Source organism: Nomascus leucogenys, chromosome 14 (genome assembly GCF_006542625.1).
Source record: "Nomascus leucogenys isolate Asia chromosome 14, Asia_NLE_v1, whole genome shotgun sequence".
Taxonomy (NCBI): Eukaryota; Metazoa; Chordata; class Mammalia; order Primates; family Hylobatidae; genus Nomascus; species Nomascus leucogenys.
The window spans coordinates 11,029,721-11,051,821 of NC_044394.1; the positions used below are offsets into that span (position 1 = coordinate 11,029,721).

The 22,101-nt window shown below is 38.1% G+C and overlaps 1 protein-coding gene and 1 long non-coding RNA gene across 2 annotated transcripts in view; one reads left to right on the plus strand and one right to left on the minus strand.

Moving 5' to 3' along the window:
* Positions 1–22,101, minus strand: part of MED13 (mediator complex subunit 13) — a 125,660-nt gene that overhangs the window by 102,799 nt on the left and 760 nt on the right. Inside the window, exons 2-3 of the mRNA XM_003278495.4 lie at positions 20,588–20,822; positions 10,071–10,239 (exon numbers count right to left, since the gene is read on the minus strand). Of these exons, the coding sequence (XP_003278543.3) occupies positions 10,071–10,239; positions 20,588–20,822 (404 nt within the window). The remainder of the gene's footprint in view (positions 1–10,070; positions 10,240–20,587; positions 20,823–22,101) is intronic.
* Positions 3,790–5,930, plus strand: LOC105739068. Its single transcript, XR_001114932.2, has 2 exons — positions 3,790–4,200; positions 5,177–5,930. It is a non-coding gene; the product is annotated as an uncharacterized LOC105739068 (long non-coding RNA).

Here is a 22,101-nt window from a genome sequence, read left to right on the forward strand (position 1 = left end):
AATAAAAAGGCACATCCAGTCTGCTGAAGTAACTACACCTAATTTAGCAGAGTTCGTACCCTGACTGATAAAAGGTATGGGATTCTTCTTGCCTTTAAGATTCTGAAGCATACTCACAATTTAGCATACAATTCCAGAAGGGTTCACTGACCACCAGAGAAGGTACCTTTCACCAATAAACACTACCAAGTTCAACTGGGCTTAAAGCCCTAGAACTGTGTTGTAAATACATTAGCCCAATACACACATATAACTATTGGTGACTTAAAATATGGCCAATCCAAACTGAGATATACTCTAAGCATAGCACACACACCTAATTTCAAAGACAGTACAAAAAGTAAACTATTTCATTAATACCTTCTGCATATTTAATTATATATGCTGAAATGATATTATTTTGGACTTACTGAATTAAAAAATATATTACAATTAATTTTGCCTATACATTTAGGTTTTTTTTTTAACTTTTTAAATGTGCCTAGTAGAAAATTTTAAATTACCTATGTGGCTATTATACTTCTACAGGACAGTACTACATTAGATGACAGGAAGAGAGGAAATGAGTCCATAAAAAACCTAACAGCAATAGCTCCTAGCTTCTCCAGAAATTTGCCTTTTCGGAGACAGTGAGAAACCTAACCAAAGGACATCCTAACGCTACTAATGGTTAATACTACATTTCCAGGGGAGACCTACATCTCACGGTGCCTATTTTTAATCAGTTTTGGAGATCACGAGATAATGTAAAAGCCATACATGTGGCAGAAAATAAATACAGCTTTATGGGTGAAATTTAAAGCATATTCTTTCATTTACTTCCTTAAAAAATTTGATGAATTTCTTTATTGAAGCACCAAAAGTACTGTTTTAATTATAAATATAAAGGTTCTTGTGTAAGCAATACCACCTGAAAAAATAACTTTCTGCAATAATGAAAATGTTCTAGATCTACATTGCCCAATACAATGGCCATTAACAACAGCCATCCTTTCCTTCCTGTGAACTTTTACTGCTTTATCCCACAAAACCAAAAATTTATCACTCTGTGGACAAAGTTTTTTACTACTAATTAATTCCAGGGCTCTAATTATTCTAATACAAAGGCTTAGAACATATTGAACCAAACATTTAATCCTATTTTCTTTATGTTATATCCAGCAAGGATTTATTATATCCTATATGTACATGTCTATATACACATAATATAGACATACAAACACACACATATATAACATGTAATACTCTATATTGCCTTTTTTTTGAGACGGAGTTTCACTCTTGTCGCCCAGGCTGGAGTGCAGTGGCACAATCTCCCCTCACTGCAACCTCCACCTCCCGGGTTAAGTGATTCTCCTGCCTCAGCCTCCCAAGTAGCTGGGATTACAGGCATGTGCCACCACACCTGGCTCATTTTTGTACTTTTAGTAGAGACAGAGTTTCACCATGTTGGCCAGGCTAGTCTCAAACTCCTGACCTCAAGTGACCTGCCTGCCTTGGCCTCCCAAAGTGCTGGGATTACAGGCATGAGCCACCACGTCTGGCCTACATTGCCTTTTAAAATTGGAATTAAAGATAACTATTTTACATAGAGCAAATATATCAAAAAAAGATTTAACAACATTTTTTCCACAGAAATCAATTATATATAGTTGAGGGAATGGGGTAAGATTAAAGTATATATTAAAATCAAACATGCTCCCTATTAACTATTTCCCTCCTATACAATCTCATCTGCCACTTAACAAAACTTCCTATGTCACTACATACGTAAGATACTGAACTAGCTGTCTAAAAAAAAGAATTCTTTACTAGTATGTTTCTATTCTGTATACCCTCCTAGAAGCATTTAAAACTTTTGCTAAATACACAAACTTTACTGCACACTCAGCTAAATGGCTACAACAGATTCAACATGACAAAAAGCTTAACCAAACACAATCTTAAGAAAGTTCTTGGCCAGGCGTGGGTGGTGTGTGCCTGTAGTCCCAGCTACTCTGGAGGCTGAGGTGGGAGAACCAATTAGGCCCGGAAGTTTGTGGCTGCAATGAGTTATGATTGCGCTACTGCCATCCATCTTGGGCACAGAGCAAGACCCTGTCTCCATTAAAAAAAAAAAAAGTTCTTATTCAAGATAATCTTATTCAAATGCACTCTCAAACATCACAAGTTCAGAATATCTTTTATAGAAGAGACTAAAACCTACATTAAGTCAACGGTACTTATTACAACCCATTTACTTGTGGGCTCACTAGAAAACTCAACACCTGTCATGTGATCCAGTCCCCAGCAATGTAGGAAAACACCTAAACTATTCAAGAAAACACTGGTCATCATTCTTTTAACCAATTATCTGAAGACTGGTTTGTTCCTGTGGTTACTCTTACACTTGTGGGATTCTTTACAGGTAACCTAGCTGTATCCCTAGAATTTGATTCCATTTCCTCTCTTTCAGTCCCTAAAGACTGTTAAACAGACAACTACATGTAGGTCCAGATGATCAGAAAATGAGATTTTTTTCTTTAAAAATTTTAAAGAAAGGAAAAAGAAGATAAAAAGGTAAGGAATATTATTTTCTCCTTTGTTCAGGTCAAAGTAGTTTCACAGCATAAATTTTCTTTCTTTACAACTCTTGTTCTTTTTTCAGAATACTTATACCAAAAGTGAATTGATTAGTAAACAAAAACAGTCTATATAATACTTACATTTCAGAATGGTCTAGAAATGCATTAATTTATAATCAATCTTTATCTACCTTCCCTATATCATTCCATTGAATTCAACAGAAAAGAAGTCCCAAATAATAACTTAAAGATAGACTTAGCTGCTTGATTTTTCTCCTACTTGCTTTTCCAAAGAAGGAAAAAGGGTAAGAAAATTCCTGTAAAAAAGAGATTTGAGGACCAGCATTTATCTTTCCAGAACAAAGTCAGTTATTATACCACAACTATGGTTCAAGAGTAACTCAAAAGAGCATACACTATTTCTGGTAACACTTCACTAATAAAATACAATCTTAATTTAGTTCCCCTCCTAAATGGGTCAGCCCATGGAAAAACACTAGTGCTCAATTACATGGTTAAATAACAAGCAGCATCTGTTGGATTCATGAAAATCTCCAATTAAAAGTTGTATTTTCGGTCAGGTACACTGGCTCATGCCTGTAATTCTAGCACTTTGCGAGGCCAAAGAAGGTGGGTAGTTTGAGCTCAGGAGTTCAAGACCAGCCTAGGCAACATGGTGCTATCTTGTCTCTACAAAATCTACAAAAATTAACCAGCCTTGTTAGCGTGCACCTGTGGTCCCAGCTACGTGGAAGGCTGAGGTGTGAGGACTACTTGAGCCTGGGCTGCATGAGCCATGATTGTGCCACTGCACTCCAGCCTGGGTGACAAAGTAAGAGACCTCATCTCAAAAAAAAAGTTATATTTTCAATTTTTTTTTTAAGACAGGGTCTTGCTCTGTTGCCCAGGCTGGGGTACAACAGCTCAATCCTAACTCAACGCAGCCTCAATCTTCTGGGCTCAAGTGATCCTCCCACCTCAGTCTTCAGGGTAGCTGGGACTCTGAAGTCCCACTTCAGAGTGTGTGCCACTGTGCCCAGCTTTAAAGAGATGGGGGTCTGCAGCCATAAAAAAAGAATGAGTTCGGCTGGGCATGGTGGCTCACGCCTGTAATCCCAGGACTTTGGGAGGCCAAGGTGGGCAGATTACCTAAGGTCAGGAGGTCGAGACCAGTCTGGCTAACATGCTGAAACCCCGTCTCTACTAAAAATACAAAAATTAGCCAGGCGTGGTGGCGGGTGCCTGTAATCCCAGTTACTCGGGAGGCTGAGGCAGGAGAATTGCTTGAATCCAGGAGGTGGAGGTTGCAGTGAGCTGAAATCGTGCCACCGCGCTCCACCCTGGGCGATAGAGCACGACTCCATCTCTCAAAAACAAAAAGAATGAGTTTATGTCCTTTGCAGGGACATGGATGAAGCTGGAAACCGTCATTCTCAGCAAACTAACAGAAGAACAGAAAACCAAACACCGCATGTTCTCACTCATAAGTGGGAGTTGAACAATGAGAACACATGGATACAGGGAGGGGAACATCACAGACGAGGGCCTGTCAGGGGATAGGGAGCATGGGGAAGGAGAGCATAAGGACAAATACCTAATGCATATGGGGCTTAAAACCCAGATGATGGGCTGATAGGTGCAGCAAACCACCATGGCACATATATATCTATTAACAAACCTGTACATTCTGCACATGTATCCCAGAACTTAAAAAAAAACACATAAATAAAATAGGATCATTAAAAAAAAGAAAAAATGAGAGACGTGGGTCCAGCTATGCTTCCCAAGCTGCTCAAGCGATCCTCCCATCTCGGCCCGAGTGGTGGATTATAGGAGTGAGCCCATATTTTCAATTATTAACAGCCTATAAAGAGTTTTTCATAAAGCCAAGAGCAGTGGTTCACGTCTGTAATCCCAGCACTTTGGGAGGCTGGGCCGGGAGGATCACTTGAGCTCAGGAGTTGGAGACTAGCCTGGGCAATAAAGTAAGATTCTGTCTCTACAAAAAGTTAAAAAAAATTAGCCAGCTGTGGTGGCATATGCCTGTGGTCCCAGCTATACAGGAGTGAGCTGTGACTGTGCCACTGCACTCCAGCCTGGGCAACAGAGTCAGACCCTGTCTCCCCCCAAAAAAAAGAATTTCCATAAAGAAAAATACTTCCAGTATCTTGCATGGCTTATTGAACACATTCATTTGCCTCCACCTTCCTCATGAAACTGTCTCCATAAAGACGGTAAAAGGCAGGAGGAAGACGAAGAGAATGGTGTAAGTGGCAGCAACAGACAAGAGACAGCCATAAAATTTAAGAACCTAGCAAGCAAAGGCAAAAATTCTAACTGACTTAGATAAGGCAAAGGAGAAGCCAAGATATAAACTGAGTCAAACTACAGAAGCTGGAAACAATCACCCTCAGCAAACTAACACAAGAAGAAAACCAAACACCGCATGTACTCACTCGTAAGTGGGAGTTGAACAGTGAGAACACATGGACACAGGGAGGGAAACATCACAGACTTGGGGCCTGTCAGGGGGTGGGGGGGCAAGGGAAGGGAAGGCATCAGGACAAATATCTATGCATATGGGGCTTAAAACCCAGATGACGGGCTGACAGGTGCAGCAAACCACCATGGCACATATGTATCTATTAACAAACCTGCACGTTCTGCACATGTATTGCAGAACTTAAAGTAAAAATAAACAAATAAATAAAATAAGATCATTAAAAAAGAGAGAGAGAGACGGGGGTCTAGCTATGTTTCCCAGGCTGCTCTCAAACTCCTGGTCTCAAGCCATCCTCCCACCTCGGCCCCTTAGTGGTGGATTACAGGTGTGAGCCCATATTTTCAATTATTAATAGCCTTTTAAGAGTTTTTCATAAAGAAAGCCGGGTGCAGTGGTTAAACTTACAAAGTTATAAACTGAGTCAAACCGCAGAATCCCAGAAAGGCTACACATATATATATACACACACACACACACATATATATACATACACACACACATATATACACATATATATATATGTATATATATACATCCCTGAAGGTGGATGTATAGGTGTAACTGAAAAGAGAAGGGGCTGGGCACAGTGGCTCACACCTGTAATCCCAGCACTTTGGGAGGCTGAGGTGGGCAGAACACTTGAGGCCAGGAGATCGAGACCAGCCTAGCCAACATGGCGAAACCTCGTCTCCTTAAAAATACAAAAATTAGCCAGTCGTGGTGGCTAGTGTCTGTGGTCCCAGATAATTGGGAGGCTGAGGCATGAGAACTGCTTGAACCTGGGAGGTGGAGGCTGAAGTGAGCCAAGATTGCGCCACTGTACTCCAGCCTAGGTGACAGAGTGAGACTGTTTCAAAAAAAAAGGAAAGAAAAAGAAAGTAGAAGGAATGAAAGTTCAAAGATATTAGAGCCTCTCCACTTTCTTCCAGATCAGTGAAAAACTTAAGAGGTCCACTCTTTGAAATGGTTGAAACAGAGGGACTCAGAACTAGAGATATTCAGATACAGCTGAGATGATGTATTTAAAAGATTAAGTGAAAATCTAACCACTATATAAGTGAGCCCCACCTCCAAACCTCCTTTCCCCAATAGGTTCACTAAACACTGGCAGCCAAGCTTATACCCTCTAGTCAGAGTACTGAAAGTCTCCTCTGGGAAAACTACTTAAGCAGGTGATGGGGCGTATAAATACTGGCAGTTGGATGACAGGCACCCAATAAAAACGGTGAAGTCCCCAGATCATTCACTCTAGTAAAGCCTGCAATGTCATAAGCTACTCACATACACAGAACTTCCAGTTAGCATTTTAGTGCCCAGAAGTCTAAGAGGGTTGCTAATCAAAGATTCTATACCCAGTCAAAACTATCAATTATAAAGATAGAAAAGAAAGAAACTTAAGAGCCTGCGATTCTGTGGTTTGACTCAGAATTCCAACATTGAGGGTCTCAAAAGCATTACCATCCTTGCACTCTCAGGAAACTACTCTCAGGTTGGGCACCACCATAACAGTAAATAAGACAAAAAAAAAAGGAGAAATGAGAAATGAGGGGTCCAACAAGGAGGGAAAAGCGAAGAGAATTCCCAAGATGACTACTGTGAAACAGGACTACAGAACTAATCCAAATTGGAAAAGAGGAACGAAGGGTAACAACAGGGATATTAATTAACAAGAGGGGAAAAAAAGAGGAAACTAATAAGATTATACAAAGTCCTTGAAGCTAGGGAGAAGCGATTTACACTTCTAGCAGATAGTCTACAGATGAACTACCAACAGGTACACAGATCAGGAGTCACCAAACTACAAAAAGTCAGCTAGAAAATATTTCAGGCTAAGTCCATTTTCAGCTTTGCAGGCCATCTGTCTCTATCACAACTATTTAACTCTGCTTTAGTGTGAAGGCAGCCATAAAACAATCTATCAATGAATGAGCATGGCTATGTTACAACAAAACTTTATTTACAAAAAAAGTGGCAGAGTACAGGCAGGAGTTTACTAACTCCTAACATATATAATTAAGTGAAAAAAAGGGATAATCATTAATACCTGGGAAAACAAAACGATGTACAAGAAATGAAATGTGAAGGCCAGGCACGGTGGCTCATGCCTGTAATCCCAGCACTTTGGGAGGCCGAGGTGGGCGGATCACGAGGTCAGGAGATCGAGACCATCCTGGCTACATGGTGAAACCCCGTCTCTACTAAAAATACAAAAAATTAGCTCAGCGTGGTGGCAGGCACCTGTAGTCCCAGCTACTCGGAAGGCTGAGGCAGGAGAATGGCGTGAACCAGGGAGGCGGAGCTTGCAGTGAGCCAAGATCGCGCCACTGCACTCCAGCCTGCGTGACAGAGCGAGACTCTGTCTCAAAAAAAAAAAAAAAAAAAAAGAAATGAAATGTGTTTCAATATACTATGGCTCAGTTACAAATAATATTTGTAAAATTATGAGTATAAATAAATATTGTTTTTACCAAAACTTATAACTATAGTGGCAAGATAAGGAAAGGGAGAGGAAGCCAGGTGCGGTGGCTCATGCCTGTAATCCCAGTGCTTTGGGAGGTCAAGGTGGGTGGATCATTTGAGGTCAGGAGTTCAAGACCAGCCTGGCCAACATGGTGAAACTCTCTCTACCAAAAACGCAAAAATTAGCTGGGTGTGATGGCGGACGCCTGTAATCCCAGCTACTCAGGAGGCTGAGGCAGGAGAATCACTTGAACCCGGGAGGCAGAGGTTGCAGTGAGCCAAGATCGTACCATTGTGCTCCAGCCTGGGCAACAAGAGTGAAACTCCGTTTCAGGAAAAAAAAAAAAAGGAAAGGGAAAGGTAAAAGAAGTGTGCGCAAAAGTGCCAATACCCAAGTGTTGAGTGGGGGGAAGTAAGATAGCTAACCTCTCAATAGAAAGTCAATAGAATTTCAATGGTAGGCTGTTGTGACCAAAAAAAAAAAAAAAGTCCACTAGATTAATCCTAACTGATAACTCAAGAATATGCATGTTATTTCTTTCAAAATTTTTAAACAGGTAACTTAAAAGAAACAGAAGAATTAAAAATTTGCTTCTGAGGAGCAAATCTATTCATTAAAAATTAAGAATTTGCTTCTGAGGAGCAAATCTATTCCTTGGGGCTTAGGATTGCAGCTTTTCATTTTAAATCTTGGTAATCTGTTTGACTTCTTAAAACCATGTAAATGTATATGCCTGGCTGGGAGTGGCAGCTCACGCCTGTAATCCCAGCACTTTGGGAGGCTGACGCAGGTGGACTGCTTGAGCTCAGGAGTTCAAGACCAGCCTGGGCAACACGGCAAAATCCCGTTTCTACTAAAAATACACAAAATTAGCCGAGTGTGGTGGCACACGCCTATAATCCCAGCTACTTGGGAGACTGAGGCAGGAGAATCACTTGAACCTGAGAAGCGGAGGTTGCAGTGAGCTGAGATTGCACCACTGCACTCCAGCCTGGGTGACAGAGTGAGACTTTGTCTCAAAATAAATAAATAAATAAATGTATACGGCAGATATTGCCAACTGCCTACCCAATATCCATTTCCACTTCTTTGATCTTTGGTATCTATCTGATATCTATCATCCCTTTCTTCTTACTAACAAAAACTTCATTTTGTTCAGAGCAGCTGTTTCCAAATAAAAGATATTTGTTTCTCTTAGTATGGCCAAAGATATGTCAGCTAAAGTTTCCAGAAAATAATTTACTTTCTGACTCAGGTGCCACACCTTCTTACTTCCTCCCTTCCTTTCTCTTCCTGCCTGGAATCCACTGTGAGGTCTGGAGGTGCAACACATGGGAGGACCATGAAGAGTTAACGATGGCACAGAGAAAACTCTGGGGAACTTTGAATCCTTGATGACATTATTGAACAGATACACCAGTACTAAACTATCTACCCCCATACTCCTTGCTACTGAGAAAAATCAATCCCTACATAAGCCAAGTAGTTAATGTTTTTCTGTCATTTCCAGCTGAATGCATTCTGAAGTTATACAAGTATTTTGTTAAGAATAAAGGTTTACGTTAATTTTCAAAGAGGAAAAAAAAAATGAAAGCACCTTTATCCAGGCTTGTCTACTCATCCAGTCTTACTAAAACTAAAAAGTTTGGGGGAAAAAAAAAAAAAAAACCTCCAGGTGCACATGAAAAAAGATGCACGTATATGACATCAAAGACCTCAAAATGATTACAATCTCAACCAAATGTTCACTTCACATCCTCTCACATCTTTCAGGAAAAATTAGTAAGTTCCCTTTAATTTTCTCTTCCCCACATCCCAACTTACTTGCCACTGGTTCATCTCTCTTGAAGTCTCACTAACTCAATGACTGCTGGGAACTTAAATCTTTTGAGACTATGCCTTATATTATCTAAATCACAGAGAAGCGAGTAACCTGAAGGTTTTAATTGCATAGGAGGAGGTATCTATCATAAGTCTTCTGTGCCTCTATCTGCAACTACTCTAATAATTAGTGTCATAAATTTGCTTAATTCATTGCTTAAGAAAATTATAAGCTCTCAAAGAGTAAATGGTCTTATATAGAAAACACAAATTTAAATTACTTTAATTAAAGGGAATTGAGAGATTGGGAATAAGGGTTAACTTAATCCAAAACATACTCACAGATCACTATTTTTAACAGGTGTTTTTACTTAACTTTAATATCAGAGTGCTGTGCATATATTTCCATATACTAAAAAAAAGATACTTCCAAGCCTAAGTCTCTGCTTTCATCCCATATTTTGTCTATCATCCCAAATTAAAATTTAGGCCACTGTATTAAAATACAGCCTATTCCTACTGTAAGAAAATTCTTAAAGTGTGTAAAGGGAACTGTGTAAAGTGGTTAAAAAAAAAAAAAACCTGACTATATCTAGTACTTTGTCACTGATAACCTCCTGAATATGTCTGTATATTAGCTTGTTTTATCTCACATTCTCTGTAAAGACACAAAAAGGAACAAATCTAAAGAAATATCACGTCAGAATTTAAGATAGCTTACCTTTTATTTATAGGTTTTTCATCTTTTTCATAAGGCTTTACAAACCACTTGCCAATACGTACAAAATTCCTATTCATTAAACACCGTTCCAATAGATTGTGAACCGCTTTGAAAAGCAGGGTACGGCATTCATAGGAAAGTCCATTCTCCCACACTCCATCTTCTTCTTCTAAAAGAGAAATGAAGGAAATAACAAGTAAAATAGTGACACTATAATCTATTCAGAGCCAAGTTAAAAAGGTTACAGTTTAAACTCTATATTCATCAACACTAGCTTACCCCAGACTATTAAGCTACAATCACTTCAATGTATCTCTAGACATTATCAGGTTTCAAAGTTACTCCACAAGGAATAAAAGGTCTAAGTGCCACATATTCTATTAAATAACCTGAAAAGTATTTTTCCACCTTATAAAATTCAATGACATCATGAACATACTGAATTGGTTCTTGTATTAATGAAAAGGACACTTGTTTGTATAACCTGGAAAATATTAAACACACTCTATACCTATGATGCCAATTTCTAAGCTGGCTCACTTGTTACTTTGTCCTAATTCCTCTAGTCATTCAACCTGCCAAAAAAATTAGCCAGTTAATAATTAAAGTCAAAACATTTCATGTCCATCAGCACTCTAATCCACGACTCCACCAGAACACTAAGTGATGAATAAAAAGGAAGCTGTTGGCACAGAGCCTAACAAGCAGTGCACTATCAGCCACCTTAGGTCTCATTTCAAACAAATTATTCCCATGATTATTATTCAGTATAGGATCCTTTACTTGGGGGAGAAATTTAAAAATTTAAAGACTTAAATTGTAAATGGCACTTCTGTCATATAAAATTATAGCTATCTTCACTAACTATATAGCTTCAATTTTGCCAGCAAATCTATTAATCACTCCAAGTTAATTTACCAAAAAACATTAACGCAGTCATTTTGAGATAAGTCTGGATGTAGGTCAGAAAAATTTTTTTTTGTACTCTATCCATTTCATATCTGTCACAAAGCATCCAGTAAATCGTGCTACAAATAATGATACCACTTCAGCACTTTAACTTTCATTACAAGATTTTAAATTGCTTAGTCTAAATATAATTAACTCTCCTTCCATAGCCAACATACCTTTATAAACATTTTATAAATATGGGTCATCTGTGTTCAATGTTTAAGTAAAAATAAAAGACAAACCTTTCTCAATTCAACACCAAAAATGCATACACTATACCCATAGAAAAATAGACACAATATGAGCTTCTGAATAAAAGCAAAGACATGTATTAAGAGTTACACATGGTTTATATGCACAACTTATACAACAAACGGGTAGAATAAACATTAACTAAAAAGTATGACAGTGGACTTCAACTGCACTAGAAATCTGTGCCACTACAAAGATTAATGTTGGTTTTATATTTTTTCCTAAATGATAGTCAAGTCTTTCGAAGCAATTAATTTTTTATTTTATTTTAAATAAGCTTTAGACTGGGCGCAGTTACTCACGCCTGTAATCCCAGCACTTTGGGAGGCTGAGGTGGGTGGATCACCTGAGGTCAGGAGTTCAAGACCAGCCTCGCCAACATGGTAAAAGCCCATCTCTACTAAAAATACAAAAATTAGCCAGGCGTCATAGTGCAGCCCTGTAATCCCAGCTACTCGGGCGGCTGAGGTGGGAGAATCACCCAAGAGGGAGAGGTCACAGTGAGCCAAGATCATGGCACTCTGCACTCCAGCCTGGGACAGAGTGAGATTCTCTCTCCAAAAAAAAAAAAACAGGTAAGCTTAAGGAGAAAAAAGTGGAATAAGCTTTAGAAAATGATAATATTTCAGAATTGGAATAGAAGAATTTTCTAAGTCTAATATTAATCATAAATATTAAATAGGAAAAATTCACATTCTATCAAAGATACCGTTATCTACTTCCATTTAAAACCAAAACGTTTATGGGTTTCACTTTATTAAAGAAAATATTAGGCTAGGAGACTAGAGAAGCAGCACAAAGTGACTTCACTTTAATTAATTAAAGGTCTAGATCACAAGCATATTTGTGAGTTGATGACAAAAAAAAGAATCTCAATTGATCTGCTTTCAATTTAATGAGGTCCTACCATTTCAAAATTAAATAGCTACATTAAGACTTTTACCTCAAATTATGAGACTCATGACTACTAGAATATACATGTTCTTAATTCCAACAGAATTATGTTAGATATCTCCCAATTCTTCACCTCTTTACAATCAATTTAGTATCTTTTATTTTTATTACCTTTTATTTCAAAAATCCCTACCTTCTGATGGTTGTAACATTTGTTCTACATAAGAAGCCACTACCAACATATTTTTCCTAAGTTTTAAAGCATCAAAGACCCAAGACACAGTTACCATTTATAAGTATCAAGGTTGTACAGTTGTTATAAACTTCAAATAAATTATTCATTTAAAACTAGAGAATGACTTTGTCTTCTTCCTAAAAACAGTAAATAAAAAAATCTGCTTTCTGGGAGGCTGAGGCCAGGTATGGTGGCTCACGCCTGCTATCCAGGAGGCTGAGGCCAGGTGTGGTGGCTCATGCCTGTAATCCCAGCACTTCAAGAGGCCGAGGCAATTGGACCACTTGAAGCCAGGAGTTCGAGACCAGCCTGGCCAACATGGCAAAACCCCATCTCTACTAAAAATATAAAAATTAGCCATGCATGGCATGGCTGTAGTCCCAGCTACTCAGGAGGCTGAGGCATGAGAATCACTTGAGCCCAAGAGACGGGAGTTGCAGTGAGCTGAGATCACACCACTGCACTCCAATGTGGGCAACATAGTGAGACTGTGACTTTAAAAAAAAAAAAAAACCTTTGCAATAGTAAAAGCTAAAGCACAATAATTTATGAATTTTCACATGAAATTCTGAACATTTTATGGTTTTGTAAAATCTATTTTAGTTAAACTTGCAGTTAAATGATTTAAGAATATTTAATGTGAGGCCATGCGTGGTGGCTCATGCCTATAATCCCAGCACTTTGGGAGGTCGAGGCAGGTGGATCATCTGAGGTCAGGAGTTCAAGACCAGCCTGGCCAACATAGTGAAACCCCATCTCTACTAAAAATACAAAAAGTAGCTGGGCGAGGTGGCATGCACCTGTAGTCCCAGCTATCCGGGAAGCTGAGGCAGGAGAATCACTTGAACTGGGTGGCAGAGGCTGCAGTGAACCGAGATCACACCACTGCATTCCAGCCTGGTGACAGAGCAAGACTCCACCTCGAAAAAAAAAAGAATATTGAATGTGGTTTAGAAAAGTAATCAGTATTAATCTTCAAGCATTTCTCCCTCATTATTCTAATGCTTTCAAAGGGGGTGGGCATCTTATGTCCCCAGTGCCCACAATTCTCATTAACACTAAATAGGAGCTATGCATAAAACAAACAGGTAGAGACCACCTGTTGAGGTTTTTTAAATCCAACGTATCTCTGAAGTATGTCTTCATTTATATGGCAAGCGACTAAGCAACCATTACACTAAAGTAATATAATTTCATATTTTGTTGCTGAGAAAAATGAGTAAGTCCTAATAATGCTCAATAAAAAGTCTGAAAGTTTTTGGTTTTGTTGGGAATCACTTAGAAACAAGAAGCCTACTGAGCCAAGCTTCTAATATCCTGACAATCTAATAACCGAATAAAAGTACTTTCTACATGTTGTATTCAGATATGAAAAGTGAAATGGTACAACTAACCCACTCAAGGCATAGTGATATGCACTATTTACACCAATTGAAACAAGTTCTTGAATCTCAACACCAGCATTATAATAGGGAGGGGAAGGAGAAGGGAACATATGGCAAATCTTTACCTATCTCTTTTGAACTTAACCAGAGCCTAATAGAAAAAGTCTGCTTAATCTATTTAAATATTTTCCTCCTCTAGCCAGGTGCAATGACTCATGCCTGTAATCTCAGCTACTTGGGAAGCTAAGACAGAAGGATCACTTGAAGCTAGGAGTTCAAGACTAGTCTGGCAATACAGGAAGACCCTGACTCCAAAAAACTTTTTTTTAGTTAGTAGGGCATAGTGGCAATGCCTGTAGGCCCAGCTGCTGGGGAAGCTGAGGTGGGAGGATTGCTTGCTTGAGTCCAGGAGTTGGAGGCTGCAGTGAGCTATGATTAAGCACTGCAGGCTGAGTGACAAAGTGAGACCTCCATCTCTACAAAAAAAAAAAAAAAAATTTCCTTCTCTTGTAGCTCTATGTCCAGAGAAAATAAAATTTCCACTCTGCAAATACTTTTCTGTTACTATTAGCATTACAGTTCTTAATCATCAGTGTTTCTTGAAATTTTTATGGACTATTTATTGGAAGAAAACACAAATGCTAAATCTGATTACCATATTTTTTTCCCAAAGATACAGATTACAGTAGTGCTAAAGTATGTGATAAGTCATCAAAATAATTCTCTATCAATGGGGAAAAAACATCACAACCAAAAAAGCAGATACACCCTGCACTCAACATTTTTCTCAAAACTGGCATCTTTAAATATCTCCACAGTGGTAAAAAAGGAATCTTCTATATAATTTTGCTAAACTATTAAAATGTAACATATGCTAATGAATAATGGCTCAAAAATTAACATGGTAGAAAATACCATGTATTTCCTGAAATAAAGAGAAATGTTTAAATGTTAGATCAGTGTTTCTCCTGAATAATCATTAATAACCCATACATTCAACAAATATACTGAGAGCCTTAAGTTGGCTGCATCATTATCTATGGCAAAACTTGAAAACTGATTAAAAACAGCCTAGTATGTTATGTTTGGCTTGAAAACTTAGAAGATACACTTGATCAAAAAAACAGTATGCAGAAGAAATACAGCAAATGAAGTTGTCACCTAGGAGACTAGCCAATTTAAAGAGTCAGGCCACATCACAAGTAAATTTTACAACAGTAGAAATGAATTACTCTCTTTAGACTACCTGGGGCACAAAACAATGTTTTAGTTTGGCTGGGACTAGATTCCTATGCCTGGCTGTTTATCTATCTGTCAATCCTATTAACAGCTGTCATTTAAGGTTAAAGTCCACTATAGTTAATATCCCTCAATAAAAACATCCAAAATTAAATTCAGAACAACAGTCCACTTAGTTTGAGCACTATTCATTATGATAAAATTCTGGTATAATAAAACTATCTGAACATGTCACTAAAATCTACTTTACAGATCTCAGGAGCCAGGAAAAAGAACAAATATTTTTAGCCCTGAGTTTTTTTAGTTCACAAGGTATCAGTTTTCTCAAAGAGTCTCATCACAGTCTAACTTGCTATGATTTTTTTAAGATGACAAATGGGAGAGGACGCAGTTTTTGCTTTTATTTTTATTTAAAGGGAAAGAATAAAAGCCAATGATGACAGCAATCAAATTCCAAAAATGCTAGAACACAGAATAAAAATACATAGAAAACTCTCCTTCAAGAACACATTAATGAAAATGAAACAATCTTGCTCTGAAGCAAATTAACAGTACACTTAAAAGCACCAGTCCTACCCACTATAGAGATTTTTGACCAGAGGGACTGAGCTAAGATTTTCCCATCACCCATTTTATACTCTTTCACCCACTATCACACAACCACTAAACAAAGCTACAAAATTTAATTTTTTTAAAAAAGGGGCCGGGCATGGTGGCTCATGCCTGTAATCCCAGCACTTGGGGAGGCTGGGGCGGGCAGATCACCTGAGGCCAAGAGTTCCAGACCAGCCTGGCCAACATGGTGAAACTCCTACTAAAATCTCTGCTAAAAATATAAAAATTAGCCAGGCGTGGTGGCACATGCCTGTAGTCCCAGCTACTCAGGAGGCTGAGGCACAAGAATCGCTTGAACCTGGGAGGCGGAGGTTGCAGTGAGCCAAGATCGCCCCGCTACACTCCAGCCTGGGCGACAGAGCGAGACTTCGTCAAAAAAAAAAAAAAAAGAAAAAGAAAGAAAGAAAGAAGGAAGGAAGGAAGGGAAAGGAAGGGAAAGGAAGGGAAAGGAAAGGAAAGGAAAGGAAGAAAGAAAAAGGCTGTAACCCCAAAGGAGTTTTATTCTCTAATCCTTTTTGTATCAAAACATATCGACACCGATTCAACTAATCACTATCCTATAGAGGATAAAGCAAAAAGTAAGAAAATCATCTATGTTTGGCTTTGGAATTCAAGAGATTTTTTGAACAAATAACCTTCCGGAATGTTATAGTTAGGCTAATACTAGTTAGCACAAATCCTGATCCAAAAATCATCTGGCCTTTGCAAATTACTTTGCTCAACAGTATTGACTTACTGCTACAAAATGAGTAACTGAGGGTTTAAAGTATGTATTAAATCAGACGTGATTTGCTGTAACTGATCTTTGCCAGTTAGCAATAAAATAAGTTTACATTCTATTTCTACACATCAGCTAAACTTGAAAGGAAGGTAACCCAAACAAATGCTAAGTGACATAAGAGAAACTGAAATTTAAAATGCACTATGGAATCTGAGCAGATTCTTCAGAACTGTCGAAATCATCAAAACCAAAGAAAGTCTGAGAAACTGTCACAGTCTAACAAAGCCTAAGGAGACACGACAATTAAATGTAATGGGGTATCTTAAATGAGATCCTAGGAAAGAAAAAGATATTAGGCAAAAAAATAAAAGAAATCCAAATATATACTTTAGTTAATAATAAAGTATCAATATTGGTTCATTAGTTAATTTTTAAAAATACACTGCATGACACAAAGGAGCTAAGGGGGTTAAACAAAGGCAATTCTGTATTTCTGTTACTGAATATTCCAGTTAAGAAAAACTGAGAATTCTAATCTTTGAAAAAAGAAATGCTTTCCCTCTTCCTCCACTACCAAGAAAAACGAGGGCAATATTATCACCATAATAAAAAACACTTCAGTAACAAGATGTGGTGTGTGCTGAACCAAACAGAAGGACACTGCCTGTGAAGAGCAGGCTCAAGCTAAATTAACCAGCTTTTTAGTTACCACCTGGGTCCTTCCGGTACCCCTTTCCTCAGTGCTACACCTCCACTTGGAACTCAGGACTGCCTCCAGCAGCTGATGCTACCCTGTACTGTCCAGCTGCTCTCTTCTCAGGGGAGCTTAAAAGAAGGAAATAGAGTGCCACAGATGGAAGAAATGAAAAAGGGGTTAGCTGGAGAGACAGAGGCAGACTAATTACCCCAAGAGGGAGGCAGACGCTGTCCCCAGAGCAAAGAAAAGAGCAAGACAAATATATTCCATCTGAAAAGACCTTATTATTCTTTAAGATACGTCTGATTTAAGTAACAACATTCTTAAGTAAATAACAGGTTTTATTAAAAAAAAAAAAGCTAAAACATTACATAAATACCACTGACTATGCAAACTAAAACAGTACAGGACAAGCTTTGGAACAATAAATATGATCACATACCACTCCTAATTGTATTTCAGTTTACTATTTCAATCACTTCACTTTGATAAATTTTTAAGTTATTTACAGCCGGGTGCAGTAGCTCACGCCTGTAATCCTAACACTTTGGGAGGCCGAGGCGGGTGGACTGTCTGCACTCAGGAGTTCGAGACCAGCCTGGGGAACATGGTGAAACCCCATCTCTACTAAAAATACAAAAAATTAGCTGAGTGTGGTGGCGTGTGCCTGTAATCCCAGCTACTCGGGAGGCTGAGACAGGAGAATTGCTTGAACCCGGGAGGTGGAGGTTGCAGTGAGCTGAGATTGCACCGCTGCACTCCAGCCTGGGCAACAAAGCAAGACTCCGTCCCAAAAAAAAGCTATTTACTATTCACTGGCATTCAGTAAAATCTGACAGCAGTTAAAACCCAACCTCCTGCCTGTAATCCCAGCACTTTGGGAGGCCGAGGCTGGTGGATCACAAGCGCAGGAGATCGAGACCATCCTGTCTAACACAGTGAAACCCCATCTCTACTAAAAATACAAAAAATTAGCCGGGCGTGGTGGTGGGCGCCTGTAGTCCCAGGTACTCAGGAGATTGAGGTAGGAGTATGGCGTGAACCCAGGAGGCGGAGCTTGCAGCAAGCCGAGATCGCGCCACTGCACTCCAGCCCAAGGGACAGAGTGAGACTCCGTCTCAAAAAAAAAAAAAAAAAAAAAAAAACCCCAACCTCCCAAAATTACTTTCATTCACGTTCAAGATCACTATCTATTTATTTTTTGAGACAGAGTCTCACTCTGTCGCCCAGGCTGGAGTGCAGTGGTGAGATCTCGGCTCACTGCAACCTCCGCCTCCCGGGATCAAGTGATTCTCCTGCCTCAGCCTCCCGAGTAGCTGGGACTACAGGCACGTGCCACCACGCCCAGCTAATTTTTGTATTTTCAGTAGAGACGGGGTTCCACCATGTTGGCCAGGATGGTCTCTATCTCCTGACCCTGCGATCTGCCTGCCTCAGCCTCCCAAAGTGCTGGGATTACAGGCGTGAGTGAGCCATGGCACCCAGCTGATCAGTATCTATTTTAAAGGTACAAGTAACTACCATTTTTGAAAATTATGCTAAAAATCAAAGCTAGAGAAAAATGTTTAAGACTGTAACCTAGTTTCAGTGGAGAAAACATATCTGACTGTAACATGAAACCTAGAAGAAAAAACTGACTTTTAACAATATACATCAAAGCAGCTCACATCTAACTTTAATAGTCTTTTAACTTTCACAATATTTTTTCTATTATGGTAAAACTAGGCCAAGCGCGGGGGCTCACACTTGTAATCCCAGCACTTTGGGAGGTTAAGATGGAAGGATCACTAGAGTTCAGGAGTTCAAGACCAGCCTGGTCAACATAGCAAGATGCCATCTCTACTTGAAAAAAAGAAAAAAAAATTAAACATTATATATCTCTTAAAATTATCTTTGATTCTACAAAGTGTATTTCATGGAATCTTAAAGATCTGTTTAGTCTGTTTAGATGCTCTGCCAACTTTATTAAGAAGACCAAAGTCCCTAAGTCACCATTATAGTTTTATCAATAATTATGTTTTATCAACAAATATATTTTATCAATAGTTTATAGTTTTTCAACAATGTTATACAGTCTCCAAACATTCTAGTAAGGTGATTTTTATGACCACTTAACGATTAAAATAATTCAAATACTATATCCAAATCAATGAAAGAAAAAGGAGGCTGGCGGACTTAGCTTTTGACATGATTAGAAAGTATTGTCTTGCTAAAACTACTATATATACATATATCATGTATATGTACATATATGTATATACATATACACATCATTTTACACATTTAGAACTACATTAAATACACAGAACTAAGGACTGGACTCTGCAGCAGGCATCTTATTAGAAAAACTACAAAAGCTGGAAAGCTTTCTTGAAGAATTGCAATCACTCTCAAAAATAATAACACTGGATAGAGTATGTTCATTAGAATGTGAAAAGCAATTATCAAAACATACAAATGTAACACGTACATTCCTACATAAATGTTGGTCTTACTAAGTACCAGTTCAAGATACAGACACCTAGAATACATTCTATCCAAAAATAAAATAGATCCTATAGGTCATAGGACAACAACAAAAACTTCAGAGTACTCAATTTCAAATAAGAACTTAAAAAAAATTATCTAGAAATCCTAAATTTATCTGTCAAAAATCATTATCCAACTATCTTACTGAAGTCTTTGGAACCTTATAGCATACAACCAATCATTTACATTCCTATTATCTAAGATTCAGTTAATACTGACTTTCACAGTTTAAAGCTTCAGTAATTATATGAAAAGTTATAGTTTCTCTTTCTAAAGTAGCATTTCGTCCTAAAAGTCAAGAAAATAAGGAAGCAATCACATTGATTTGCTCACAATAAAATTGTTTGTGTAACCTTTTAGATTATAATCCCATGTCCTATAAAAGCTAAACAAGTTGGCACTTGTCTCTTATTGAGTATGTTTGACAGAACAGTATATGAGTCACTTTCCAAAAATAACTAAATTAACATATGCCTTCATATGTTAATCAAATAGCACAAATGACAATAACAAAATACTTACATGCCTTAAAACACACACATAGACACACACACACACAAGGATAGTTACATTTCCAGTACTTTTAGAATTATCTGCCTATTCAATGCAAAAGACTCAACTTCAGCAGTGGCTGAAGTGACTCAAAAGTTACATCTGGCTTCTAAACTATTACACGACTTTGTTAGGAACTCTGTTTCCTGATTCCAATTTTTTAGATTAATGTAACATGCCTTCTTTGGGCCCTAACTACCTGTGAGAAATTAAGAAGAGAGGTGGTGGAAGGAGAAAGTCATTCACGCCTTAAAAACCCAGCTATAACAACATGGATAATTTAAGTAAAATAAAATAATTATGGTGAAATAAAACAACGAAGCTGAATTTTTATCTGGCCTCCTAAGTGTCCCACAAAAACAAACTTAATTTGTAATACATATGAGATTCTGGGAGAAGTATACAATGTTGCTATATCATTAGTTAGAAATGGAAAGTTTCTTTCACCTGATAAGTCATGGTGAATAAGGTCAGCAAAATTGGGGTCTTCACCCCACCAAAATATCCACAATTCTCTTCTTCCAGGTCTTTGATCTCGCCGCCAAACACCAAGTACATCTGCCTTAAGGCAGCGACTAAAACTGCTCAAAATGGGGTCTTCTTCTGTCACAGGAAACAGAATAGGGGCAGAAGTTGGGCCTTGCCATACGTATTTTTTCCATTTAATTCCTGTCAAGTCAGCCTGAAGGAAGGAAAGCATTATGTTTTATTACTGCAAATTCACTCAAAGTCAAAAGTACTCAATACGATGTCTCTTATTTCATTAAGACATTACAATTTTTCAATGTATGCTTGAGATATTGAATGCAAATTAGAACAAAGACTTTATAATTCAACAATCAAGAACTTTAGGGAGAAGAATACAGTTAAAAATTACCACCACCATGTCACTGAATAGCAAGCAAATATGTACTCCAAGTAGAAATAGAAGAAACTGAATGATGTTAAATATAGACACACACTTCAATATGCAAACAGAGTACATTTTTCTCTGTCCTAACTGGTCACATTTGTTCATTGGTGCCAAACTTTTAACTGAAAATCAATTATTAAAGACCCTATCATGGGTTTTTATTCCACATTTACAGAAGTAACGTCTCTAATGAAAAGACATCTGAACAAGTTCTGAAAAAATCTGTTAATTCTTCACACACACCCCTGTTGGAAAAGTCAAATAGCTACTCACAAAGAACTGTCAGATTTGTGCTAGTCTATCTTCAAAGAACCTGATCCTAAAAGTACCAAAAACAGACTGAGTTGGATAAAATAAAAATATAAAACCTGGTATATGTCTTATTATATGTGAAGAGATGCTGATTAATGGACATTGAAAAGAAAAACACACTGTAGACGAGGATAGAGTATTAAAGATCTCAATTTAGCATCCGGAAAGAAATTCGACAAGAGGAATTCAGTAATTTAATCTAACTTAAAGGAGCAAAGCATAAGGTGCCAAAAATGAAACTGCTGATACATGACTGGCAGTTTACACTTGCCAACTAGTTGTGCTCCGCCCACTTAACTCACTTACCTATCATATACTCTTAATATTTCTCATAGCACAAAGGAGAAAATGAAAAAGTAAAGTCACCCAATCTTAAAGTCATTGATGAAGCTCAGCTACTGTCCCATACAGGACAAGTTATTTTCAACAGTTGGTACTTTTGAAAGTCTTAACTGTTGGATGTTACCAGACCTGGGCTAACCTACACAATGGTCATCCCTACATCCCGCTTCTCTCAACTTTCCATTTCAATCAAACAAGGGAGCAGCCTGCTCAAAACATTCTGAAAAAGCAACCAAAACACAATAAATATAGAAACAGTGCAAAACCACAGCACCTCGTCCATTAGCCCCCTTCACTCTCACAAAAACATTATGTTCTAATAAAAGCAAGATGGCTAGAAATTGTCAAAAATGGCAAACTGTTTTCGAAGTTTAAAAAGAAAACATATGAAATG